Raw genomic sequence first — 27,812 nt, forward strand, 5'->3', positions numbered from 1 at the left:
TGACTAAGGCTGATTTGTTCGCCAGTTTTTACTCCAAATTGTGTCTTCTCTTTGAACAAGCCATGGTTTTCTGTTACTTTAATAACATTAAAAGAAATTAAAGACTTCTATACTACTGATATCTGTTCCCCAGTGGTCTTACATATCAGTGGGAATGTTTAGAAATGAGGTAGCAAAACAGGCAAGGGAAAGAAGAGGCAAGAAAGGGGGAAAGGAGTGGAAACTGGGTCATAGTGGTATATTATTTTTATTGAATACATATAGTCATTTATATTTTTATATATTAGATATTTATATTTCCCACAGTAGTAGCCTTGTGATAAAGCAATAGAGATGTAAGTGCTCAATTAAATATTTCAGTTAAAGAACCTATTTAAAATTTCAACTTTAACTAAGCAAATGCATGATAAGTTAGTCCCAGGAATGACACTAGAGTACTCTCCCTATTTGGCTTTCTAGAAACTTTTCCTGACAAGATTATTATTTTATAGAGGAGCAAAATATAAAATATATTTTAATGTTAATTACTAACATAGAAACAACAATGAAAAGTATAAAACAAGAGCATTCCGTCTGATTACTAAAACATTTTGTGAGGCCTATTAAAATAGCCACATATATATATGTATATATATATTTACCTAAAGTATATAAAATAATAAACATTCAGTATTTCTGGGCTTCAAGTTGTGTTCAAACTATTAGCAAAAAAAAATGGAGCTAATGTTACAATGTTTAAAACTTCAGGGCATAATACAAAATTGTTGCAGCAAATTATATCACAAGGCTCTGGAACTAGCCATTTCTGTGTAATGGGAAATTGTTTCTGTACAGATTATGGGGCCAAATGCAGGGGAAAGCTGCAGCTTATGAGTCTCTTCCCTTTCAGAGTCTTATAGCAACACTGCACACTATAGTGCAGACAAGGCATTAAAGGTTGGCTCCAGAAAGACTCTGGTCCCAGATGTCACCAGGCTAGCAAGGCCACCCCAGAGAAATGCAAGAAACAAAGTCCCATGCTTACCCTGTGTTTGCTATGATGATCTCAACTACACTCAAGGCAAGTTGCTCCATAAGACTCTGCGTTAACAAAATAGAAGGGAGCCTGTACACAGCTATCCACTGCCACTCTACAGATAGCAACTAACAAGGTTGTCCGAGACAGCACATCTGGCTTATTTGAGCTCTGCTGGCGTTGAATCCAATGGGGAAGGTTCTGCCTCTGCAATGCAAAAAGTAAATAAGATAAAGCTGTGTTTTAAATAAATTTAAAATTTTAACTTATTAATTGAAAAGCAATAACATATATTTCTGCTCTGATTCCTAAGGATTAACTCAAAAGTCTATAAAATTCAAGCATGCACTCCTACCTTAGAGCACAGATCATAGGGAGGGAAACACAAGACTCCAGCTTTGGCCCTGGAGCAAGTATTACACCTTTACATCCCTACCTGCCTTTGAGGCAAAGCTTCTGCTGCCAGTGCGCAGGCCAGAACTAAGCCGTGAGGGTAGAGAGAGGGCTCTGAGTGGAATCTGTCTCCCTGCTCCACACACCTTTGATCCCAGCACTTGGGAGGCAGAGGCAGGCAGGTCTCTTTGAGTTCGAGGCCAGCCTGGTCTACAGAGTGAGTCCAGGACAGCCAAAGCTACACAGAGAAACCCTGTCTTGAAAAACAAAAACCAAAACAGTAAAGACTGTGGTTGGGAGGCCTGGGAAGACTGGTTGAAAGGCCTGGGACCTAACAGACTCGCTGCTGGGGTCTACCAAACATTTAAAGAATAAATATTATCAGTCATTTTCAAAGTTCTCCAAAAATTAAAAGAAGGGGGCACTTTCATTTTATGAAACCAACACCACTTCCATGCCCAAACCAGACAAGGACTCTGCAAGAAAAGAAAATTACATGCAAATATCCTTAGAAAACAGATATAGAAATCTTTACCAAAATGCTAGTAAACCAAAATTAGCCACAAATTAAAGGGATCATGCATCACTAGTAAATGAGACTTATCCATGGTATACATGGGCAATTTAGCCCCCAACACACACACACACACACACACACACACACACACACACACACACACACGCTAATATGATCCACTAGTGTAGCGGGAACAAAGAACAGAAACTAATAGATACAGAAACTCAATAGATAAAGCCAAAACAAACACTCAAAAACTCAACATCGCATCTTTGTGGTTTTGAAAAATAGACCAACTTTTAACACACTAGGTACTGAAGGACTCTGCCTCAACACAATACATGCTGCATGTGACAAGCTCACAGCCAACAGCATATGGCTGGGAAGCTGGAGCTTTTCTTTTAAGATTAGCAATGAGATGAGGGGGCTGTCATCACTGCTTCCATTCACTCAAACAGTGGGGATCACACACAGAGCATTGGCACAGGAAGAAATCCAGCTACATTTGGAAGGAAGTAAACTGTCTCTGCTGACACCTAGTCTTATTTATAGAAAACCTCAAAGATGATACCACAAACAGAATTAGAATACAGACTGTAGAACACACACGTAAACACACAGCGCGCAAACACACAAACATGCACAGGGCATACATACACACATAGCATAACAATACCTATGAGTAAACTGAACTCAAGAGGTATGTCCACTAAACAGTTCCAGTGAAGAGACCCGAGATGACACAGACAGACAGGAAAATATTGCATGTTCACGGGAGAACTGATATTGGTGCAAGGTTCATACTACCATAAGATACCTATAGACTCCATGCTGTCCCTGTCAAAATTCCAAAAACAATTTTTTGCAGGAATAGATAAAATCCATATAGAATTATGAAATACTAAATTGCCAAAGCAATTCTGAAACACGGAAGAAAACGGGCGGCATCACGTGACCTTACTCCAAAGCCAGAGAGACCAAAGCTGCCTGGAACCGGCATGCTACAATCAGGCCGGGCCTGCTCTAAGTTACTCCCCACTGTAGAAAACAGTGGCCTTTTGAGGGTGTGCCTGGGCCTGGAGGACTCAGTTTTAAAGCAGCAGCTGACTCCGTTCTGAGGGAGTACACAGAGGCAGGGTGAGTCCGCATCTGGATCCACGCGTACATAGCAGCATCTGTCAGGCACCACCCACAGAAGTACAGAACAATAAGCAACGCATTGCTAACAGTAAAAAGGGAGTTAGCTACCCTATAAATTTATCTGAGACCACAAATTTCGGGAATTCCTTGTTTTTAATAGCTGAGTAGTATTCCATAGTGTAAATGTACCACGGTTTCTTTATCCATTCTTCTACTGAGGGACACTTAGGCTGTTTCCATGTTCTGGCTATTATGAATAAGGCTGCTATGAACATGGTTGAGCAAATTTTCTTGTTGTGTGCTGGAGCATCTTCTGGGTGAGATGAATATGAATAAATTAATAAAATTTAAAAAAAAAAGAAAAAAATTTATCTGAGACCCTAGAAACACATGGGCATGTTAAAATCCTATCAAGAAAACCAGGTCCAAGGATTTACTGAACACACCAGACTGAGGAAAAGGTACGACATGCTTGCTAAGACCTCCAACTTGTCATCTGACCCTTCAGTGTGTGCAGCATCCAAGGACCAATAGGTAGAGACCTCCTGACTACCCTTAGGCCTTCAGCACGCTTTCTCGCCCATCGTGGATGTGGCCTGCTTGAATTGCCCTTCTTGCATCCATCCACTCATCTGGATGGACCTCTTGTCCGTTCATCTACCACTCGCCCACCTGGACCAGTCCTGACCTTTATACCTCTGTGGCCTGCACAGTCCTGCACATCACTTCTACTGCTTCACCAGCCCTTGAGGTTGGGCTCAACTCTGACCCCGAGGAAGCTCGACTCTACAGCATGTCTTCCAGCAGACCTGCAATGTGGTTCACTACCTGATTTCTGCAGAGGTCCCTTCGCATCCCCATCAGCTCTTGGCTCATCTCCAGTTGCCTCTTAGGAGCTCTGTGAACTCTCCTATGGCCTCTTACATTCTCAGTAGCCACTCCATGGCCCACATATGTGCATATATGGAGATACAATTACAATGTGGTGTGTAACGTGGGGTTGGAGAGGTAGCTAAGATTGGAATGAAAGAGCTTGTGTTTTCCACAGGCACGTATTAAAGGACTCAGGATCCCTTGGCAAACGGCTGCCAACAAACCCAGCTGTTGCTTGTGCGAGTGTGTACTTGTTACCTGTGACTGTGTTGTGACTTGGTTAATTCTGGCACAGTAGAAAGACCCAAACAAACCCATCTATGCTTATGACATAATCTGCCTGTTACATCGTAAAATCAGACCCACAGAACAATGGGATAGGCTAGAGCCCCTACATAAACCTACAGATGTGCTTGCTGTTCAACGAAGGCAGAAATGATATATAGTAGGAAAGCACAGGTTCTTCACTAGATGTCACCGAAAATGAGCACCCATAAGCAAAACATGAGAGCCAACTCTCAGCTCACACAGCATACCCAAGTATGGATCACAGGTGTAAACAAAAGGCCTGTTACCACAGGGCTACTAGGAAACCTCCAGGGGAAGTCAGTCAGTGTTGGCACTGGCTTTGACTTCTTGCCTTCCTTAAAGATAAGTTTTGTTCATTATTGTCAATTTCATTTATGTGCATCTGTGTGTGTGGCTGCATGAATTTATGCACACCACATTAGTGTGGGTGCCTGGGGAAGCCAACTGGATCCCGTAGGACTGAAGTTACAGGTAGGCACCTGGTAGCTGCCTAATGTGGGTGCAGGGACTGAATCTGGTTCTTTGGCCATAGCACTTAGCACTTGACCCCTAAGTCAACACTTCTTAACCTTTGGGTTGCCCACCCACACAAGGGTTGCATATCAGATATCCTACATATCAGATATTTATATTACAACTCATAATCATAGCAAAATTAAAGTAATGAAGTAGCAATGAAATAATTTTATTGTTAGGGTCACCTCAACATGGGAATTGCATTAAAGGGCCACAGAGCTAGGAAGGTTGAGAGCCACATCTCTCTAGCCCCAGAGGTGGGGTGTGTGTGTGTGTGTGTGTGTGTGTGTGTGTGTGTGTGTGTGTGTGTGTGTGTATGTATGTGTGATCGAAACATAAACAACACAAGCAAGGTAGACAAATGAGATAGTTATCAAACTATAAGCTTATATATATACAGCAAAAGAGGAAATCGACAAAATAAAAGTAGAACCCATAGACTAGGAAAAAACATTTTGATTTTTTTTTTTTTGAAACAGACTTTCTCTGTGTAGCCTTGGTTGGCCTGGATTCTCTTTGTAGAACAGGCTGGCCTTGAACTCACAGCGATTCACCTACCTCTGCCTCCCGAGTGCTGGGATTAAAGGCATGCACCACCATGCCTGGCTGGAAAAACTATTTTGAAACAGCTTTTCTGGTGAGGGGTCAGTACCCAAAATTTATAAAGAGCTCAAGAAACTTAGCAGGAAAGGAAACTGCTGGTTTTTAGATCAGGCAATGGAGCTGGGCATAGTAGCTTATGCCTAGAATCCTAGCCCAAAGCAGGAGGACTGAGGCAAAGATTCCCCTTGGAAACAAAGGGAATTCCAGGCCTCTTTGAGTTACATAGTGAGATGCTGTCTCAAAATACAACAAAAAACAACAGCAGAAGACAGTTAATAGACTTGAGTGGATATTTTTCAGATTAATGTATATAATATAATGACACATGAAAAATTTGTTTAACATTGATGAGTCACCAGGAAAACACAAATTAAAACCACAATTAAATGGCATCTCACATATGTCATAATGGTTATTTTTTTTTAAAGATAAAAAGATGGCATGGGAGAGACTTGTTCGTTTGGAGGAATATGGTGGCTTATTTGTAACGCCATTTGCAATGCCAGTTCCCAGAGATCTGGTGCCCTCTTCTGATGTGTGCTAGCACCAGGCATGCATGTGGCACACATGCATACATTCAGGCAAAACACTCATATTCATAGAATAAATAATCTAAAAAAAAGTTAAGAGATTAAAAATTAATGGTGGCAAGGATGTGAGGAAAGAGAAGTACAGAACACTGTTAGCAAGAGTGCACATGAGCAGGACAAACAGATATCAGCACGGGGGGGGGGGGTCCTCTCACTCTTAGGTGTACGTTCCACGCAACTGGAATCAGAATATCAAGAAATAATCTGCAGCCTTATGATCACTGGAGCACAGTAGCCAAGAGAGACTATCAGCCTAGATACCCATGAGAAGAAGATTAGATGAAATAAATCTCTCTCTATATATGTGTGTATACACACACACACCTACCCGTAATTAAAAGTAAGAAAAATAAATCTGAAAAAGAGAATTCAGATTCAAAGAATGAAGAAGAAATCTGTTCTACTTCAGATAGCAAGAAGCCTATTGGCTCTGTAAAGTTCAAGAGGGCCGCCTTTCACCAGTCGGCTGGTCATCTCCACCAGGATGGAGACTGATGGGCAGCTCACACTCTGCCAATGCAGGGAGGAGCCAGACATGGAATGCCATGCAGAGCTTTGCTCACAAAGCAATGCCACGGCATTTTGAATGCCCCAGGGCGCTCCCGCTCCTGCCTTCTCGCCATTACTCAAAGCAGCGAGGCCCTGAAAGAACCATGGATTTTTTTTTTCTTTCAGAAGCAAGTTCTCGATAATTATCACTGACAGAAGTCGAACACGAGCTTCAATCTGTTTCCAGGTGTACAAACTTCTGCATATACTCAAGATAAAAACCGGCATTGTGTATTGGGCATCCTGAGTGATTGGAAGTTTAAGAAATGCTGATAACAGAGAAATGTAGTGCTGGTACTTGAGCTTTTTTTTTTCAGGACGGAAGGTGTCCTGTGACGGGCTGTCTGAGGGCAAGCTCATGCAGGACAAAGGCAGTGTCCTGTGAGGACTCTTCCGTTCAGAAGACGAAAACCAATATAGTACTTTACACTTGGTTGTACCACATGAAGTATCAAGACTTTTTTTTAATAAATAAAAGAAAAATATGAAGCCCCATCAGTCATAGTGTTTTGTTCTTTCATCTGAACACAAGAGGAAAAGCCTAAGCACACACTATCCTCACGCTTGCCCCGTACCCTAAGAGTTCTGTAGAGTTTCAGCATGACTTTAACTGTGGATGTCATGCCGAGATGCAACAGGAGATAAGACAGCCACCTACTTGCCCTCGTCACCACATGTGCGTGTCACTGTGACCCTCACCTGGAGTTTTCTCAGAGCCCTCAGGGGTCGCTGGATCTTGGGGCGTCTCTGTGTCCCAGGTACTTTCAGAGTCCTTTGTGGACTGAGTAGACGAGGATGTCTTGGCCGTCTTTGGGGTCTTCCTGTCCGAATCAGCTCTCTGCTGCTGCTGTTGTAACCACTCGTCTTTATAACCATTGCTGATAAGTTTGGAAAAGTTGGTTGGTGAACCTGTTTTTTGACCAGGCCTTAAAGAGAGACATGTAAATGTTAAAGCTGAGTGCAGAGGTTAACTTACAAAGGACGCAGAAGCCGTGTTCGTGAATGTAACTTGGGACGAAGCACTGGTGCCGGGCTTTGCCCTCTCCCTTCCCTCCCCCCTCCCCTCCCTCCCCCCTCTGTGTGCCCCCCCACCCTCCGTCTCTGGCTTTCCGTGTATCTCCCATCTGTCAGTCTCTTCTCCCACTTCAAACATAAAAATAGTCTCAGCACATCCCTTGTGCACAAGTGATACCATGCTTAAGGCAGTTCCCTGAACTTTTTTTTTTCTTTTTAGCCACTTAAAATTTAGTAAGAACACCAGTATTACACAAGGAAGTCCTAGAAAATACCCTTCCCCCACACTAACAGGGGATGACTTAGGACAGCTGCTTCTGTCTTTAATGACCATTTGCCCACTGCACAACTTCCCTGTCTCCTGTCATCCGCCACCTGCTTCAGCTCACAGATCCTATTATAATTGACACTGAAGAAGGAGTGTCAGGGCAGGCGGCAGCGTAAGCCTTCCAGTCAGGCAGCTGACAAGCACACCCTTGTCCCCTCCCAAGCCACAAGTTTCAGGCTTATGAATCATCTTATTAAGGATTTTTCCGGATGGGTCCCTCGCCATCGGTCACAAGGTCATTAATGTGATTGTCGAGCTGTTTGAAGACTCAGTCAGCAACGAATGACATTTGTTTTCTCCTAAACTAGACTTGTGGCAAATAAGGCGGCACAAAAGGGCCTCCAGGATTTTGCGCTCTGGCTAGAAGACCAACAGATGTCAGCATCCCTGGGGAAAACCCCAGCAGAATGCCGAGTCAGAGTGCTTGCACTTGAGATGGAGGCAGACTCCTGCACTCTGGCTTGGATGACAGTAAGTTTCAGGACTGAGGCCATGAGCAGAGACAAGTAGCCACAAACCACAAGCCTACACCACAAAACAGGATGCAGGAGACCAGACATGTGATCGAAGGGGTAAAACCGGTGTTAAGGAAGAAACAAAAGTGCAACTAAGTTCTCAGGCCAGGCTGGGCAGGGCTCTGTGGGCAAGGCAGGCAGGTGCTGGCACCAGGAAAGCTGGGTCTGGATAGGACCGGGGCAGGGCAGTGGGTGCCATGGGTTCACAGTTGTCAGTTGGGTAAAGGCCAGAGAATCAACCCAAACCACCTACAAACAGCATTCCTTCTCATAAGTCGGACACTTACATGGGAGGCAACGACAGTCTGCTCCCTTCAGGCTCTTTGTGGCTAACTGGAGTCCCCACTTTGCTGGGATTCTTAGAATTAATGGCTGGCAGTTTCACCTGTAGGAAGAAACGCAAATGTCCGCGTGAGGGTGAAGGGAAGGAGTCCAAGAACAGCAAAGATGCCAGGCCTGGACTTTCACTAGAGTCGCAGGCTGTTATAGTAAAGTAAATCTAAGTAATGTCTAATTCAACAGGATGGCTTGTAAAAGGAGCGATATGTGCTTTAGGAACAGTTGCTATGTTTCAGTAAAGAGGCCATCTGCTAGGAGGGGAGCAATCAACCAACACCGGGGATACCAGGTATCCTGAGAGATCTTGCTGGAGGCAGGGGATCCACCCGCCCATATAAAACGGAACTGCCTGTATGGTGAGGTTCACAGGAGCTTTGTAATTCTCACCAAGAACAGAAAACAAAACACACACCCATCAACAAAGGAAGGACTAAACAAGCAGTACCTCACACACAAAAAGACCATTCATTTACTCAACAACACAGAGGGGCTGGCTTCTGACACATGGTACCACATGGCAGAGGCAGGCTGAAGAAGGGAAGGGACAGTAGTCACCAGCTTGGTGCCACTGATCTGAGATTCTAGAAAGAAAAAAAGGCTCTAAAGACTCGTCCTAGTTTAGGGTTTTGCTAACTGGGTATGACAAACACTGTGACAAAAGCAATTTCGTTTTCTAATTCTCGAGTCACACTCTATTGCTGAGGGACGCCGAGGGACATCAGGACAGGAATTCAAGGCAGGAACCTGGAGCCAGGAACTAAAGCACAGGCCATAGAGGAAGATTGTGTTTTGCTTGCCCCCTGTGACCACCCTCCCAGGTGTGGCACCACCCACCGTGGCCTGGGCACTTCCACATCAGTCACTAGTTAAGAAAAATGTCTCACAAAGTTGCCTATGGGACAATCTGATGGAGATATTTTTCTTCACTGAAGTTTCTTCTTTCAGAAAACCCTAACCTGTCCCAAGCTGACAAATGCCTAACAGGTGCAAGACTTAAAGAGATCAGTGACTGGTAGCTAGAGACGGGAATTAGGAGAGGCTGGTGACAAAGGGGCTGAGCAGTCTCAGAAGTGACAGAACTGTTGGGTACCTCAGCATCTATGGTGTTTACATGAGGTCTGCATTTGTCAAAACATGAAGACCAGTATGTATAACAAGCAAACTGTGTTCTGGGGAAATGGCCTCATATGACAGATGAAAGCAAGATCCCCTCTCCCTGAGGCACCCTGTAGCATGCTGACACATCCATCCTAAGGACAGGTCAGTGTCTACATCGGGCTGAGTGACAGCCAGGGCAGGAGCAGAGCATTTTATGAATGGGTATCTCATCTTTTCCTAGGGTGGAGAAGGCAGGTCTCTGAGAGAGGCAGAAGAACCTGTGGCAGAGGGACAGACTGGGCAGGGTGACATGCCAGAGTCTAGGACAATAGTCAGGTGTTGAAATGATTCTCACATTAGAGTCCTTACCCAATGGTTTTGCAAGATTTAAGAAGAGGAGAACTCCCCCAGGTCAGCAGAACAGACACTCAGGTACCCTCCCTAAGAGGACTCTTATTGAGTTACTTAACACTTCAGCTAGTGCGCAGTCACTTGGTGTCTGTAATTCTGTCTTCCCCCTTCCTTAGTACTGAGAAGATGGAGGGCAGGTCGGCCTCAGGCATAACTCCGTCAGATTTTAACAGTGTATTTTAGATTTTCTCAAGTGGTACTCTGGAACCTTGGTTAACAGCCAAGCCTTCCTTCCAGTTACTGCTCCAGGTTCAGGGGGACACCATCTTCTTTACCATCAGGAAACGGGCCTGGTCCTTTGTAGAGTTCTTGAGCAGACCCAAAGCCTGAATCACAGGCTGGACGCCGGGGCAGCGTGAAGGACAAACGCTATGGCCAACTGGTGCTGTCTTGGTCTTCACCTACCAAGTCCCCAAATGAACCCAGGGCATCCTCCATCCCCTAAGACACTGAGAAGCCAGGTCTAGCATGCCCAAGACATTCTGGGTCCTTGCTGTTCAAATGACAATGGTGCCCGCTCTCGTTCCCAGTCTCAAAACACCACTGCTATTTTTAGATACCAACGCCATCACTTCACTCACAAATCCTCACGTCTCAAGTGCTAAAGTTCGCTTCAGACCTGAGTGCTAGCAGCGACGACACAGAGGCCTTGGTAGTGTGTGGGCCTGCCTATGCTCTCGTGGGCCCTAGGAAGAGTATGCAGGGGAAGAGATGCCAGCCTTTCTGCCATTCAGGCCTTGCTTCAGGGATTCCCAGTTGCTTAGACAAGTCAAGTCCTCCAAAAGGCTTAACCTTGCAGACCAGCTAAGACCTCACAGACAAAACACCCCTCATGTCTCTGTGCAGAAGAAAGTATGGTACTTCCTCCTTCCTCCCTTTACTATCAGCAAGGGCATTGTGGGTAATTAAGTGGGGCTTAAACAAGATGGAAATATCCAGAAGCAGGATACTGAACACATATAGACACATCCTTGCTCTGCTTGTGTTAGGCCAGTTTCTCCCTAAGACAACCGTTAGCTGGTGAGATACCAGATAGTAAAAAAAAAAAAAAAAAGCAAGCTTACCCACAAAGCCAACTTACACAAGGAGAAAAATGAAAGAAAATAGGCTGCTTGCCCCTTAGATAGTCAGTCCCAATCTTAAACCAGAGCTCAGAGCTCGCACAGAGTGCTGGGCCAAGGCTACAGGCCCGCCTGAGACAGCACACCCTGAGTTATTCAGGGGGTCACAAAAGCAAAGGGATGTTGATAATTGGCCGCCCACCCACCAGACCCGTTACCTTTCTCTTCTCGGTTTCTTCCAGTTCCTCCGCCTCTCTTTGCCAAACTGTTTTCATGTCAAAGTCAAAGGGGCCCCGTCTGGACTCATAGCTCCCATTGGCCTGTTGGGGGTTGAATTCTTCATACACCATGTAATCTGGCATGGAGACCACAGGGACTCTGCAAGCACAAGCAGGACAAGTGAAGGCCTGGCTCCAGGCACCGCTTGTGCTCTGTCCCCCCTCTGTCTCTCTCTGCTCTTCCCTCCTCTCTCCCTCTATCTTCTCTCTCCTTTTCCATGTTCTCCCTATTCTTTCCTCTCCTTCGCTCCCTTTTTTCTTCAGCCCTTTGTGCGCTCTCTCTCTCTCTCTCTCTCTGACTCTGACTCTCTGTCTCTCCCTCTCCCCTCCCCTTCTCTTCCCCCATCTTTCTAGGCCTCTCCCATCTCCTACTGAGTAAACAGGCCTTCTCCAAGCTAGTCCCCAGGATGCCCAGAACAACAAAGGAGATCACAGGACAGCATGCTACAGCACAAACTTATAAAACAGATAAATTATAATTGCTTCTCGTGGCCTAGCATTTATTACTTTGTTCCATTCAAAGAGATAAAGACCCACCAAACACTTAGTATTCAACACCATCTAAGTTAATGACAAGCCACTGCTGCTCCATCAGATGGCCAACTTCAATCTGGGTACATAAGCTTACAACCAGTCTCCCCTCAGTGCATAGGAATGTGTCGGCTCCAGGGTCTCCTGTCCTTTCCTGAGCTCCCCCCCTTTTTAAACAGAGCCTCACTATGTAAGCGCTGACTGACCTGAAACTCAATATGGAAACGAGTTCAGCCTTGACCTCACAGACGTTCTCCTGCCCCTGCCTCTCTAGGGCTGGGATCAAAGCTATGAGCCACAAGGCTGGCCCAGAAGCTACTCATTCATTAATACTCACTTGCCATGGGCGTGTAAAAGCATCAGGTGCTCTTTATGTTTATGTATTAAAAACAAAAACAAAGCCAGGGTGCTGGGCAGCACTTGGGAGAGAGAATAGAAGGGCCATGAGGCTGAGGTCAGCCTGGGCCTCAAACCCTGAGGCCCAAAACAGTCTGGGATCTTTAGAATAAATAATAAAAAGTAATTACAACTTAAAATACAAAAGCAAACAAAACAGAAGGAACCAGAATCCTGGAAAGAAAAGAAAAAAAAAAAAAAACAACAACAACCCACATGGGTGTCTGGGGACAGTCAAAAGACTGCTGCATAGCTTCACAGTAAGAGCCTGTGTTGGTCCAAGCTCTCAAAACAATTTCTGATGCTTCTTCCCAAACCAAGAGATGCATCTGAAGAGTCAAGTTGCATGGCTACAGGTAACAACTGTTAGACATTTTAACAGGGTGGGGGCCATGCTACCCCTTTCTCCTGTGATCATCTTAGAAACCACAGAGAGCACTGTTTGGTTCGAGTTGCATGTATCATCCATGGTGAGACATAGTGAGAAGAAGGCTTTGCAGCAGGTAGCTCTGAGACAGGCAGACATAGTGGGGCCCAGGGAACAAAAAATAAAAACCCAAGGCTACTGGCTAATAAATGCTCAAAAGAATCATACGCTAAGGGGACACTGTTCTGTGCCTCCTTGACTCCAGTTTCCTGTCAATGTACACTATATCACTCTAACTATTACATGTAGCGGTACTCTGGGCTGTAATAGCACGTACTTTCTGGCAATAGTAGATATTTGTAATTTTCCAGTTCAAATTGAGATTTGTTTTTTCAAAATTGTTTTTACTACATTTTTGTTTGAGTTTGGCCACACACATGCTGCAGTGAACATATGGAGTCAGAGGGCAAATTGCAGGTGTCAGCTTTTGCCTTCTACAGTATGGGTCCTGGGGCATCACACTGAGCATGTCAGGCTTGTCAACAGACATCTTTACCTGCTGAACTATTTTGCTGGCACCAGTATTATATCTATATCTATATCTATATCTATATCTATATCTATATCTATATCTATATCTATCTATCTATCTATCTATCTATATATATATATATATATAGAGAGAGAGAGAGAGAGAGAGAAAGAGAGAGAGAGAGAGAGAAAGATGTTAGACAGACAAAACTGTAGGAGACCGAGAGATACTCACTCTCGCTGGAAGGCTGTTGGTGGCTTGCTGTGGTGAATATACCAGTCTGGAAGGGAGTAGGCTACTGGGGAGCCTTTCCTGGTTCCAGGGGCAAAGTGTTTCAGCAAATCTCAAGGAGAAAGGGACACAGTTAGGTCTTCCTGCTGCCCACAGGGCATATGGCCTTACTAATACTCCACACTGGAAGCTGTGCCATCTTCCCTAGGGTGGCCTCTACCCAGGCTGAGAGCTGAGCATCCTGCTTGGCGGTCAGACAGAGACATCCCTCATGTACCCTACACCTGTCACGGCCTCTCCTCTTGAGTGTGCGCATAGCTTCTGGTCCTGAGCCCAGTCACCATCAACACTCCCTCAAGGGCTCATCTCTCCACTTATGAGGTCACCAGGGGCTGTGCGTAACGCTCCTCAGCCATCAGCTACCTCCGTTCTACAGCCTGGCCATCTTGGACCAGCATTGCGGTTCTACCCCAACGGCAAAATAATTTACAGTACCCAGAGCTATGGTAGCAGCAGAAAACTTATTCATCCCCGGCAGAAGTCTTTAACTTCCCGTTTTCAACTTTAAAGTCCTTCTGTCATTAAGATTTTCGCAATTACAGAGAAAGGGAAAGAACGGTATGAATTCCTCTACAGTCCTAACCCAGCCGCCCATGCACAATCTGCCTGCTCAAACGCGTTCTCTCTTCTCCCCCCACATCTCCCACCACTAGCACTACCATTGCATGTCTCAGCACTGTTGAGTGGCATGTTACAGACAGGCTTGTCCCTTCGCCCTCCCAGCCTTAGCTGCTGCTCACAAAGGCCAGTCCTTACACAACCACAGCACAGTGAAGCCGCCATCACCGTGGCACTGATGACTCCCATCAGATTTTTCTAGTCTCTTAGGACCAAGAGCAAGGAGGTTGAGCTAAGAAAAAAAAAACCTGCCTTCGTCCTGCTCCCTCCCTGTCCCTGGCTGAGCCAATCAAGTTTGGAATACTCAAGCACAGACTTGGTCACTGTTTCACCTAGGACATTCAATGTAGGGACAGTGACAGCCAGAGGGAAGAAAGGAAAACTTTAGTCTCTCTCACAACTGGGTGCCCCAAAGCCTAACTGAGACATTTGGGATGTGGTCCCTTAACCAGTGTTTTACAAAAGTTGATTTTCTTTCTTTCTTTCTTTCTTTCTTTCTTTCTTTCTTTCTTTCTTTCTTTTTTAGGTTTTTCAAGACAAAGTTTCTCTGTGTAGCCTTGGCTGTCCTGGACTAACTTTGTAGACCAGGCTGGCCTCGAATTTACAGCGATCCGCCTGCCTCTGCCTCCTGAGTGCTGGGATTAAAGGTGTGCACCACCATCGCCCAGCTACAAAAGTCAGTTTTCATCAAAGATTATACATATAGGCATAACCTCCACAATGAGGCCAAGTTTCCAAAGGCTCAAACAAAGTGCTTAGGCGCCACAGTTCTATGTAATGTGGATAACATTGGAAAGACCACCACACCCCATTCCTGTTCACAAAGCCACGCGGTGCTCCAGGGCTTACCAGGTCTGCCACCTTGCTTAGCCAATTTCACATACTCCGAGTCTGTTTCTTTTATCCAGTATCTCCGAGCGCGAGGCAAGTTCCCATTTGGGGAGTCTCCCAAGTCACTGAGCCCAGGGATCTGGGATGCTGGTGGGGCACCCACAGCCTTCTCAGAGCGCTTCACAGGGAGGTGGTAATACCAATCTGGACAAGAGGGAGAGGCCAGCACACTGTTAGATGGGAACAGGAGGACACCTGGTCAGGGAGGGCCCTCCGCTGCCTGCCAGTCTTAGCTCAGCACTTAAACGACACTGTCAGGGAGGCACACACCCACAGAGCACACAAGTGGTTGTCTGCTCTGGAGCATGTGTGACAACTGGGGACACCACCAGAGCGATCCAGAAGACAGTTAATTTTCCAGGGGCCCCCAGGGACATCAGCCACTGAGGCAAAGAGAAGGAACATGACCTTCTCTGTGCCTTTCTGGCCCAGGCCTCCTGCCAAAGCTGAGGGCTTAACCATTCCCACTGTTGTAGCAATTCTAGGAACTATTCAAAACCCCTCTGTCTCTCTTCTTCCCGTCTTCCCTCCCTCCTTTCTGGTCCTCCTTCCCTCTTTCCCTCCATACCCCAGAAAAAAATACTTAGCTGTATTTCTAAATGGTAATATTTCTGGAAGACTTGGGGAAATATGCAGACGTTAATAAATATCAAAGCATTTAAACCATTATGGGTAAGCCAGATAGATACTGGCCGGGATCTGATAGGCTTCACACATTAAAATACTGGTCTTCAGTCAGGTTACAGACACACAATGTGATCAAACTGGTTTGCCAGTTTTACAAGGGCCAGGGTGTGGTCCAAGAAGGCTCACTTGTTTAACCGCTGTGTTGGCAGTCACCACCTGCCTCCCACACCCTCCAGTAGCCAAACAACCCCGTGTCTCAACGGCAACCCCGCTGCACGCAAGCTGGAGGTTACATTGGGCAGCGGGAAGCAACAGAGGCCTAGATGTATCCTGAAACAGGGATTCACTAGGCCAGGGCAATTGCCTTTATGGAAGCCCAGGAGTCCAAAGATCCGACAGGCGTGGTGGCACACGCATTTAATCCCAGCACTAGGGAGGCAGAGGCAGGCAGATCCCTGTGAGTTCCAGGCCAGCCTGGTCTAGGGCTACACAGAGAAAATGTGTCTTGAAAAACCAAAATACATAAATAAATAGGGTTCAAAGACCCTCCTTGGGAAGGACTGGGGTTGCGGGGTAGGGGTGGGGGATGAGGGGGTAGGAGTGTAACTGTAGATTGTATTTCTATCCTGAAGAGGGAAGTGGGGGATGATGGGCCAAAGTAACTTCATTGTGTCTGACATTTTCATTTCTGTATTTGGGTGACCTACTCTTGAACTCTGAATTTAGTAAAACCTACAAAGATACACTTGGCACAAAAGATAACAGAGTTGCCAACCAGCCGGAAAATAAGAAAGTACTAAAAGATCAGACTTGCTTTTTCATTCACTACAACCTATAAAAACTTCTTTCCTACTTGTACTTGGGACTCACACCTGATCCTCCATGTCGGTGATAGTGTGGCCCAGCTTAAGCTGAGCAATCAATAAGGAAGACCCTGGTGTGTTTGTATCCGAATCAGCCCCTAGTGTTGACTGGGGTTTCTTTTAAGCCTGACACAACAAGGGACAGCTCGCAGGAGGCAAGGACAGAAGTGTGGACAGCTTGCCCCCTCTCTCATCTTCCTTCCCAGGTTGACCTAAGCCTTCTGCAGAAAAGGAGAGGAGTTGAGTCTGGCCTAGTGCAATGAAGCCACTCCTGAGCCTCTGAGCTGAAGGCATACAGGGGGCGGACTGTTCAGGCTGAATTGGAACCATCTATAACCCTCACAAGAGCCAGAGCAGGGACTTCTGTCAAGGGACAGAGGGGATTAGCAGAGTCTCGAAGTCCTGAAGTTATTAGTGCTCATGTATGATAACACACACACACACACATACACACACACACACACACACACACACACACACACACACACACACACACAAACAGAGTGGGAGAACCCCGGCATACAAACTGTAGGCACTTTAGGTAAGTCTTCATCAGAAATCAACCAGATGCCAAAATACAGAGAAGAAAAAAAAAATCACATCTATGAAACATTAGGTAACAAAGTCTCGGGAAAAGTTAAAAAAAAAAAAAAGAGATGCAATTTCTGTGGCATGGGTGCCAGCTGTGTTTCATAGCACTTGCCAGACTTGTGGCATTCCGAGTCTAACGTGTGGCCTAGTATGATGGCAAGCTTTGGTGTCTATTTGACTCAGCCACCGTATCCAGATGTTGTACAGGCATTATTCCAGTTGCTTTTGTGAAGGTAATTTTAAAATGAGAATTATCACTTGACTCAGGGGACTTGGAATACAGCAGATGGTTCTCTGCAGCAGAGTGAGTTCCTCCACTAAGCTGCACTTAAACGAAAATGAAGGAGGTGAGGAATGCTGCTTCTGGGTGGACTTTGAACCTGATCTGCAACCTCAGCTCTCCCCTGCTCTCCAACCTGCCCTGCAGATTCTGTACTTAATGGGCTGACTCCACTATCAAGCAAGCCAGTGGTGGGTAGCTGATGGGTCAGGGGCCCAGGAAGACAGCAACCAAATAAGCTGGCATCAACATCGAACTAAACTGCCGTTCTCTGAAGCCAAATGCTCAGAGTACTAGTTCTCCTTAGAACTAAAGCCGGGCTCCCTAACTAAAAGAGATGGTTATTTCACCTGGAAACTTTTTAAATGCCTAAAGGATAGTCATCAGCTGAACCAACGTGATCCAGTTACGAAGACTTCTGCAAAGAATTTCAGAGACATAAAAATCAGGATTCAGCCGGGCGGTGGCGTCGCAAGCCTTTAATCCCAGCACTCAAGAGGTATAGACAGGTGGGTCGCTATGAGTTCAAGGCCAGCCTGGTCTACAAAGTGAGTCCAAGTCAGCCAAGACTACATAGAGAGACCTTGTCTCAGAAAACAAAACAAAACAAAACAGGATTCAGCAGCAGCCTTTGCTGCTGATCGGGCTCAGCTCCAGGCTTCTTCCCTTGCAGGAAAGCCCTTCGGTTCTTGCTTTATTTTTTTTTCTCTGTGTGCTGATTACTAATTAATCCATAGAGAACAGAATCTCTTCTGCCATCTCATTACTGCAAGCTTTGGACTGGCACTGAAGACACCGAGGCATTTGTAAACGTGCACACAGGAGCAGCTCAGAGATCGAGGGCCCTGATTGTAAGGACAAACGACACACATGTATGGGGTTAAGGGAACACAGAGGTATCTTTTTAGCTTTTACCAACCTGTGTGACCCCACATCAGCCACTGACTGGCTGCTTTTCTCTGCACAGCTTTCCCATTGGATGCTGTATCCTCATTTTCACTTATTTTCCAAATAAAGAAACAGGCCATAAAAAACAGTGAACCAAACTATAGATTGCCACAATTTCTGACCTCTAAACTACAGGTAAAGTTACACACACACACACACACACACACACACACACACACACACACCATGGAGCACAGGCTACTACTATCTTTAGACTGTACAGCCTCGGGGAAAAAAAAAGCCACTTGGCATGGCATACTTACTCCAAGGGCAACTTATTTCAAACTCTGCATGCCTCAATTTCCTGGTCTCTAAAATGGGGTGATGATTTCTGGTGGGCCGTGTTATGAAGTTAAATGTGAACCTAGCAGAAGTCACAGGAAAGTTACAGAGCCCTGGGATGGGGTAAGAACTGGCCAGGCCTCCTGAGCTGTATACAACCCACCCCGCCAGCTCTCAGTTGGCTATCACCAACAATGCCATGGGCCAGCACACATGGAGTGTGTGGAAAGGTCCCTCTCTTTCCCTCTAGGTAGCTGAGATGGCTCCAACTGGTCTCTCCCAGCTTAGCATCAGACTTCTTTTCTTCCTCTGTCTCGAGCCCTTCTCTAGACAGAGGAAAAAACAAACAAACAAGTGAAAAGCGATGACAGCGTAAGGACGTTATCTTCCTTCCCGTCTTGGCTTCAAAACTGATGTGCACAACCTCCGAACCCTCGCTGAACTCAGCTTTCCCCGATCCAGATACTGAAACATTTGGCTTGATTGGAGCCTAAATTAGGAGCAAAAGCTAGGAAGCAGGTGATATATCTGCTGGGTGCTATCAAAAATGAGACTTTTGCCGGGCAGTGGTGGAGTATGCCTTTAATCCCAGCACTCGGGAGGCAGAGGCAGGTGGATCTCTGTGAGTTCTATGCCAGCCTGGTCTATAGAGAGAGTTCCAGGACAGCCAAGGCTACACAGAGAAACCCTGTCTTGGGGGGGGGGGAATGAGACTTTCTCAGTCTACAGTGAGAGACAAGGTGTGGGAGTTACAAAGGCTAACTTGCTACAAAGTGGAAAAAAAAATTTTTTTTTCTGGGAACTGAACTCAGGACCTCTGGAAGAACAGCCAGTGTGCTCTTAACCGCTGGGCCATCTTCCCAGCATTTCAATGGGCGCCTACCCTCATCACTGAAAACTGCGGCATCTCTGTTGCCTAGCTTGCAAGAGTCCTGGCTTCAAGACTCGCACAGAAACAACCAAAACAGAGGCACCAAGACTTCCAGCTTTTAGTATTCCACCCCTCTCATCCATCCTCACTCACCGCAGGGAGCATAGCGATGAGAGGAGCCCTGCACCTCCTTGCTGGTGTTCCTCATGGCCTGGCGCTACAAGCGAGTCGGTGTCCGGGGAAGAGAAAGGCGCTGCTGAGCCGGGTTTCTCGGGCTATCTGGGCGCTGCCAACCCGCCCGCTGGGAGCAGAGGCTACCAGGGCAAAGTCAGCAGGCTCCTAGTTCCACCCGCCTCCAGCTGACACACCTGCAGACGCCTCACGCCCAAGAGCTGGCACATCCACGGCGGTCACACGGCAGCACCGCGTCCACGCTGGACACGCATCAGGGCCTCATGCGACAGAATATACAACCAGAGCACATTCAGTGGGTACACCACAGGGGATTGGGCAAGTGGGTAGGTAGACAGCTCCCAGCACGTTAAGCGGGATAAACAGCGAGGGCGCGTGCACACAGGGTAGACAGCAGGAATATATTAAGTGTTCTATAGGTAAGTCATCACGGGTGGCAGGTTTTGGCACTGCCAAGGCTCCCGGCTCTTCGGATCTGGGATTTTACGGGCCCCTGTAGCCTAAGTTCCGGCTAAAAGGGCTAGCTCTAAGACCGACTCCAAACTCTTAGAGAGACACGGAACCACAGCAGCACGCGTCTCCAGGGCAACGGCCGGGTGGCCAACCAGCGTGTGCGGCGCGTGTGCCCAGAACCAATGGGAGCGGAGTGTAGGAGACACCTCTCAACCGCCCTCAGCCTCCACTTTGTGAGCTGGGGCTGAGTACCCAGTCCAGGTCGTGCCTAAATGCTCCTCCCGCAGCTGCGACCCCTCTCCTAGGCTCCTACAGGAACCCTAGTAATTTTAGTCAGGTTAGCCAGAAATAACTGCCACATTTTCTAGGCAAGAGTGATTGACTTAAAAACAAAAAACAAAAAACAAAAAAACTGAGGAAAGCTTGTAATCAGAAGCATCCAGGGAGGCAGGAGAATGACGAGTTCAAGGTCATGTTGGGCTTCGTACTGAGTTCTAGATATTTGGCATATGAGTTGTTTTAAGTGTATAAAAAAAACCACTGATACACATTTGGGAAACTCAGAAAATACACATTTCTGCAAATTAGGTCAATACTCAAATTATTTGTGTCTTATTTGTGAGGAATATTTTCATATTGTGTTTTCTAAGCCAAGACGTCGTCCTTTTAGAAAGCTCTCAACCCTGCATCTACTGAAAAGAGTTTGGAGCTACAAACTTTGGCGTCTTGCTTATCCTGAAGGTCTCACACCACCCTGGCCAAATAATGGGCTACTCACTTTCCATTCCTGCAAGAGCTAGGGACCAATTATTAGAGTCTCCTAAGAAACTCTATCAACCACTGAGCTGTAAGTAACCATGGGTTCCTCTTGTTAAATTTTGGTTTAAAATTAAAGACTTTTTAAAATAGTGGGTATTTGACAATTTGAAATAACTGATACACTGTTTCTGTTATACAAGCAAGGCCTTAGAGACCTAGCAGAAGGCAGATAATGTACAACTGGGTGAGAAGGAGTGTGTGTGTGTGTGTGTGTGTGTGTGTGTGTGTGTCCTTAGCCTCTGGCTTTGCTCCATCCAGCTGTAGCATATGATAGATCTCAGCTATCCAGCTTGCCCGGCATAGTCATCAGAACCCTAGACTGAACAGCATGCTTGCTCAATTGTCTATAGGCCTCTGGCTTATCACCACACACAAGTGCTTCCATTCCTGGAAGTCACAGCATCACCTGACCAGAAGATCATCAGACCCAGAGAGTTTATTTTTAAAAATAGCTGATCATAGTAAAGTGTCCTGCTGACTCTCAGTTGGGTTGGTAGGAAAGCTTGGCATTTTCCCAAGCTGAAGTCATGAGCTGACTGATGGATGATTAAGGGTGCCAAAGCTTTAAGACAGCTTTGACCTTTGGTCTATTACTGAAGTGAAGCAATCTGCATGGGCCATATCAGTAAGAATCTAGACACACGCAGATGAAGATTCGAGAATAGCCTGTTTGTACTGAGCCACATCTCAATATCTTTATTTCCTAAGCTGTGTCACCTGTGCCTCTGCCACCACATGCCTTCAAGGCTTCAGAAGCACGGGTTATCCCTTGTCACACAGTCTCACATTATGCTCGTGCTACCTAACTGCTGGTAGATATATGTGTAAACATTTCCTGCTTATGAACATTTTGGGAACAGGAAAGCATGCATAATTACACACTCCAAAGTTTCAAAGCCTCCTGGTGCTTCTTCCTGCCCAGTCTCTGTTGCTTCACCCTGACTGGATGCAGCTGGGTTTTTAAAACCTTCAGGACTTTCCATCTCTCCATCTCTCCAGCCCTTCGCATCCTTGCTACACCCTAGGGAGTTAAAAAGCCTAAATGCAAGCCCCTTCCTGGCCTTGCTCCTGCTGCAGGCTCCAGCTCTCCCTTTGATCAGGCAAAATACAAATATAGCATATTTTCACAAACCAAGAAGATGCTTTATCGTCACCATTTTCTGTTCAGTGATAGTTGGACTACATTAAAGATCAAACTCTTTCTTTTGACATACATTTATGTCATGTGACAGTTTTTGGTTCTCATTATCAGAAAACCAAGGGCATCTTGTCCATAACAACAAAACAAACCCTATTTCTTTTCCTTTCTTTTTTTTTTAAGATTTATTATTTATACAATATTCTGCCCTCATGCCAGAAGAGGACAATATATCTCATTATAGATGGTTGTGAGCCGCTATGTGGTTGCTGGAACTCGAACTCAGGACCTTTGGAGGCACAAACAGTGCTCTTATCCTCTGAGTCATCTCTCCAGCCCCAAGAAGCTCTTTTCTATAAGCACTTTCTACAGTGCCCTGCAGGATATATTGAGGCCTTTTTGCTTAGGTCAAGACTGCTAACAAGAAAAATGGGACATTTTGATCTTTTTCAACTTTTTGAGGTGGAGCTAACAAAAATGTTATATATATTAAGTTAGACAATACGACATTCAATATATGTGTACATTATGAAATGATTACTCCAGCCAAACTCATTGCCATATTAATAGCCGCACCCTTGTCATGTTAGTGTGGCGTGTGGTGCAGAAGGAACATTTATCATCTACAGTCCCAGCAGGTTTCAGGCAGAATGGTCCGCTCTAGTCACGTGCTGCACCCTGGCGCCCCATGATTCACACACAGGCTTGGGTTGATAGCCTCTCGCAATTCCCTGTTGTCCTCAGCCACTGGTAACCATTGCTCTACTCTCTGCTTCTGTAACTGTGAGGCTTTGCCTACCACGGGGAAAGCCACAAAGTATGCTCTGTGGCTTGCTCATTCCACCTACAAAATTGTCCACTGCGTCCATTGACATTGTCACAAATGACTTGATTTCCTACTTTTCTATGGCTGCCTATGTATCGGCGCGTGCGTGTGCGTGTATGTGTGTGTTTTGCAGCCATGTGCTGTGATTTCTTTCTCACCTTATCTATTCAATTTTTCCTTTTATGAATGGTAACTGTGAAGCCCACATAAAACCTTGCAGTCACAATGGCCTGTGTTAAGCAGACAGCTGCAATGACATGCAGAACCACACTTCTGCTTTCCCTGACAGCTTTTTGTATTAATGCTGTATTTTGTGTCTTTTTTTTTTTAATATAAGGAGGTATGATGGTTATGGTTCTTTTATCTTCTGGCTCATGTTCTTTGGTTTCATAGACCTCCCTACCCCTCCTAGCGTCACTGCATTCAGAGTTATCCTCCGAATGCTTACTGATGACCTTTATGTTTGCATGCTGCTGTCTAGCTCTCTGCTCTTTAAACTTGAATAGTCACCCGTGTTTCTTATAAGGTCGGTCTTACAAGTCAGGACCAGTGCTCATGACCCTCTCTGGCTTTGTTTCTAACAATGTGTTTATCTTGCTTATTTCTTCTTTAAATTATTTAAATTTCATATGTGTATTGGTATTTTGCCTACACATCTGTAATGTGCAGCACATACATGCAGAAGCCCACGGAGGCTAGAACACTAATTCTCAACCTTGACAATGATGCGGCCCTTTAATACATTCCCTTATGTTGTGGTGACACCGCCCCCCCCAACCCTGCAAACCATATTTTGGTTTGTTGTTTTTTTTTTTTGAGATAGAGTTTCTCTGTGTAGCCTTGGCTGACCTGGACTCACTTTGTAGACCAGGCTGGCCTCAGACTCATAGAGATCCACCTGCCTCTGCCTCCCAGAATAATAAAATAATTTGTGGAGCTACTTCATAACTGTAATTTTGCTACTGTTATGAATTGCAATGTAAACATATGATATACAGGGTATCTGATACATGACCCCCAGAGAGGTCGCAGCCATAGGACTAGAAGAACGTGTTGGACTCCCTGGAACTGTAATTACAGGTACTTTTTTTTTCATTTTTCTTTTTTTTACAGGTACTTTCTAGCCAACAGATATGTATGTGCTGGTAACTGAACCCAGGGCAGAATGAGTATTCCTTCCCACAGTGGCCCTTCTTCAGTCTTGAGGTTCTACTGGTATCTCAAAACTCCCCACTCAGATCCCAAAGCTAGTACGAAAGCACCGTTATCCATACTGTCCACCAGAATTATAGGCTTTGGGAACATGAGGAGGGGACCTCTTTTTGAGTCATCTTGCTGGCACCAGTCCAAAAACCCCCACATTAAAATCTACTTAAAATATTTATACCTAGAGGCCATCAAATGTTGAGAGTCAAATAATTGTCACCCTAGAGTTGTATGGTCCAAATAAGCCAGGTCACCCTGCCGTGCAGCAATTCCATTTGCAGATGTGACCAAAGTGCACTCTGGTGTGCATGTAGAAACTGTAAGTGAGCACAGTTTGTGCCACGGAAAACTTGTGAACTTGAAAATACGGAAACACGGTATCAATTTTCAAGTTAGTTATCTACAGAGGAAAAATGAGAGGAATGAAAAGGGGGGGCAGGATTTGGTTCTTCCACTGTGTTTCTAGTATCTTTCAGTATTGAAATAACCACAACAAAGCATCCAGATTTTCTGGAGCAAAACAGTAGACGCCTAGGAGATTTCCATGTTGTTCATTAGGTTTGAAATCTGATACAGTAAGGCATGAGAAGCAGAGAGACCCAAGGAGGCTTATGTGTGCACAGCCCCTGCCTGCATGGGTGTGGCGACCTGTTGGCCATTGTGAGGTATCGCGAAGAGTGATGCAACAGTGAGTCACTGGACTTTTCATAATCTGCCCTCACAGTCTGGCTCTTGGACAAGAAGTATCTGTAGGAAGACCTACATCGAAAAGCATAATGTATGGGCTTCCTGCTACTCATAAAATCGGGATGAGAACACAAACGGTGTTCTCCATTCTATGAGCTCTTTGTAACTTGTGGGAAGGCATGAGTGGAAGAACAAAGCAGAGGAAGGATGAACAGCCCTCTCAGGATTGTTCCGAAGAGACTGGCAGCAGCTTAGAGTTACCGTCCTGCTGTCAGGCCAGGAATCCCCTGAACAGGAGCCTGGGTCACGCTGCAGAATGAATTCCATGCGTCTGTTCTTTTATGGTCTTGGAGACAGGACCTCACACCATAGCCCAGGATGACCCTCTGGCCCTAAGTGCTGGGACTATAGGCATGCATCAGCATCCCCTGCTGAGCTCCCATGTGTATTGTGTACATTGGTGCCCTGTCTACCTGTAAAATAACCCAACAAATGTTCTTCCTTTTTGGAGAAAAGCATTTCCAGCTTCCTCTGAAACTTCCAACCACAGTGCTGTCTGTGGCTCAGCAGCCATTATGCTATTGAATATTGATTAATCACAGTGGACAAGGGAAAAGGATTGAGACGAGTCACACGCTTTTTTTTTGGAAGAGTGAACCTTGGCAGTGGTGACAAACCACACCGATGACATGTGGTCATGGATTTGTCCAGGCTCTGGGCCATTACAGAGCTTAGAGCTGGGCTTTGCCCACGAGGCCAGAGAGGGGTTTATTGCACCCTTGGCTGAGAATGTACAGCCCAAGTGCTGAGCTACATTCTGTGGTAATGATGGATGATGCCTCCTCTGGTAAGAACATGTTTTCCGTAAGGAGAGAGAACCCTGTCTAGTGGGTGAGTCAAATCTGCTGCCCCTGGGAGGCAGGGGGCCGGGGTGGGGGTGTAGGGTGGCGGGGAGGGCGGGAGGAGGCTAAAAACACTGTAATAGCCACCATTAGAAACAGAAAGCAAGCACCTGCACAGAAGCAATGCTGCCCGTTAACAAAAGGACCGCTACAGACTGACCTTGTTCAAGAAGAGCAGCCTGGAAAATGAGTCATGATGCATGTTTGCCTTAAGTGGCAGAATCCCACGGGCCAGGTGAAGGCATAGGAAGAACTTCACGAAGCAGAGCCCAAGAGTCAAGATTTCTAGCTTAAAAAAAAATCAATAGGAAAAAACCCCCTAATTTTTGGAAAATATGATAGCATAGTAGTTTTGCTTTAATTCAGCCCACCAATGAGTTGTAATTAACACCTAAACAACATTCTCTAGAGCGTAAAGCCTCCTCCACTGTATGGTTTCCAAAAAACAAAAACAAAAACAACAACAAAAAACCAAAACACTACCCTAGCGAGAAAGGGAGTAGGACCAGTCTCCTCTTAGTTGCTTTTAGCACTGGCTATGGAGCCCTGGCGGGGGCTCAGCACCATTAAGTAGGAGGAGTCAAGCTGTGTAGGTTCTGTAACCAGGGAATTTAAGTTTCTCTTTGTGAGCTGTGGTTCACAAAGCCCAGTTGACATCACGCCTGTAGGTGGATTGGTGACACTCCCTTCCTATACCCTTTGGTCAACTAGCTTGCAATGTAAGTAACCTGTTTACTGGCTGTTGGACATAATATTAAAGGAGTCTGTTTTAAAGAAATGGGGGGGTGTCATCATACAGACTATGTCACTTCCAGATGAGGTTGCCTCTTAGCCCTTCTTTACAGTCCTGCCCTTCAGTTAATGAAGTCTAGTTTAGAGTCAACAGATGAAAGGCTGAGGACATGTGTCCCTGGTCTTTTCTAAATTCTGACACATGTCTTCTCCTGTCGCACCCACTAGGCACCTACAAATAATAGATGAACCATCGCCATCTGATTTTTCTAATTCTTTTAAAAAATATTTATTTATTACGTATTCAATGTTCTGCCTGAGTGTATGCCTGAATGCCAGAAGAGGGCACCGGATCTCATTTTAGATGGTTGTGAGCTACCATGTGGTTGCTGGGAATGGAACTCAGGACCTTTGGAAGAACACACAGGGCTCTTAACCTCTGAGCCATCTCTCCAGCCTGATTTTTCTAATTCTTAAGGATCACATTTTAACTTGACAACCTGCAATACTCAAATAACTTTAGCATCCTTTTTTTTTCTTCCATGATATTTTTTTGGTAAAGGTTGAATTTGGGAATGTGGGTAATAGCTCAGTGTTCAGGCACTTACCACTTGGAGGAATGGTAAGCTACAATCACATTCAGCAGTGTGATGGGTCGTTCGCAAGCATAACGGTAAGAAGGGATAGACAGGTGGAGCTATCCGTGGATGCCCATTCACAGAAGTACAAAACCAGACAGACCTGGTGAGCAGGGAGAGAGCTGAGAAGAGAGACTTTCAGAGTGGAAGTTGTAAACACAAGAGGACTTGGTGCTAGATTCAGTGTACTTGTCTCTTGGGCCACAGTAAAAAGCCAGAGGTTGGGAGACTAAATATGGCATTGATTTTTCTCGCAGTTTGGGACCTGAGGGGGCTCAAAGTCAAGGCTCCAGGCAACCATGGCTCTGGTAGAGCCTCTCGGCCTGTCTTGAAGACAACCACCTTCTCACCATGTCCAGATGGCACATGGACAGCAGCCTGGTCCCTTCCACTCACAGGATACTAATCCCATCAGTTTAGGGAGCAGGCTAGTGGACTAATTTAACCGCAGTCATTTGTCATTTAGTGCAGTCATCATTTCTGACTTTCAGAAAAGCTTTGTTTACCTACAACCATTTAAAGACCATATATAAATAGGAACGCAAGTGCACTATGGTCACATGTGTGTGAAGGAGGAAAGTG

The 27,812-nt window shown here is 45.6% G+C and overlaps 2 protein-coding genes across 7 annotated transcripts in view; one reads left to right on the forward strand and one right to left on the reverse strand.

Moving 5' to 3' along the window:
* Window positions 1-228: 228 nt before the first annotated feature.
* LOC311606556 (uncharacterized protein C7orf57 homolog) lies at window positions 229-20,352 on the reverse strand. Its single transcript, XM_084797818.1, has 7 exons — window positions 19,791-20,352; window positions 15,134-15,319; window positions 13,610-13,718; window positions 11,490-11,649; window positions 8,650-8,747; window positions 7,205-7,431; window positions 229-1,222 (listed from the first exon to the last, which is right to left on the reverse strand). The coding sequence occupies exons 1-7, from the start codon at window positions 19,843-19,845 to the stop codon at window positions 1,176-1,178; spliced, it is 882 nt and encodes a 293-aa protein (XP_084653944.1). The 5' UTR covers window positions 19,846-20,352; the 3' UTR covers window positions 229-1,175.
* A 142-nt stretch (window positions 20,353-20,494) lies between these two features.
* Window positions 20,495-27,812, forward strand: part of SUN3 (Sad1 and UNC84 domain containing 3) — a 31,068-nt gene continuing 23,750 nt past the window's right edge. For 2 of the 6 annotated variants that reach the window (XM_084800306.1, XM_084800304.1), the window contains exon 1: window positions 20,495-21,129. Coding sequence is in view for 3 of the 6 variants with exons in the window: in XM_084800301.1 (XP_084656427.1) it covers window positions 21,048-21,129; window positions 24,064-24,145 (164 nt within the window). In the remaining 3 variants the exon portion in view is untranslated. Of the gene's footprint in view, window positions 21,130-24,063; window positions 24,146-24,997; window positions 25,850-26,165; window positions 26,580-27,812 lie in introns of those variants that run through there. The other 4 variants (XM_084800302.1, XM_084800301.1, XM_084800305.1 and 1 more) reach the window with 4 other exon arrangements.

The sequence above is a fragment of the Acomys minous genome, assembly GCF_964271855.1.
Source record: "Acomys minous genome assembly, chromosome: 10".
Taxonomy (NCBI): Eukaryota; Metazoa; Chordata; class Mammalia; order Rodentia; family Muridae; genus Acomys; species Acomys minous.

Coding starts and splice junctions, on each gene's coding strand:
- LOC311606556 (XM_084797818.1), bottom strand. CDS start 19,845: ATGAGGAACACCAGCAAGGAGGTGCAGGGCTCCTCTCATCGCTATGCT. Junction 15,320..19,790: donor TCATCGCTATGCTCCCTGCG/GTGAGTGAGGAT, acceptor CCTCTTGTCCAG/ATTGGTATTACCACCTCCCT. Junction 1,223..7,204: donor GGGCTCTGAGAAAACTCCAG/GTGAGGGTCACA, acceptor TTTGCATTGCAG/AGGCAGAACCTTCCCCATTG.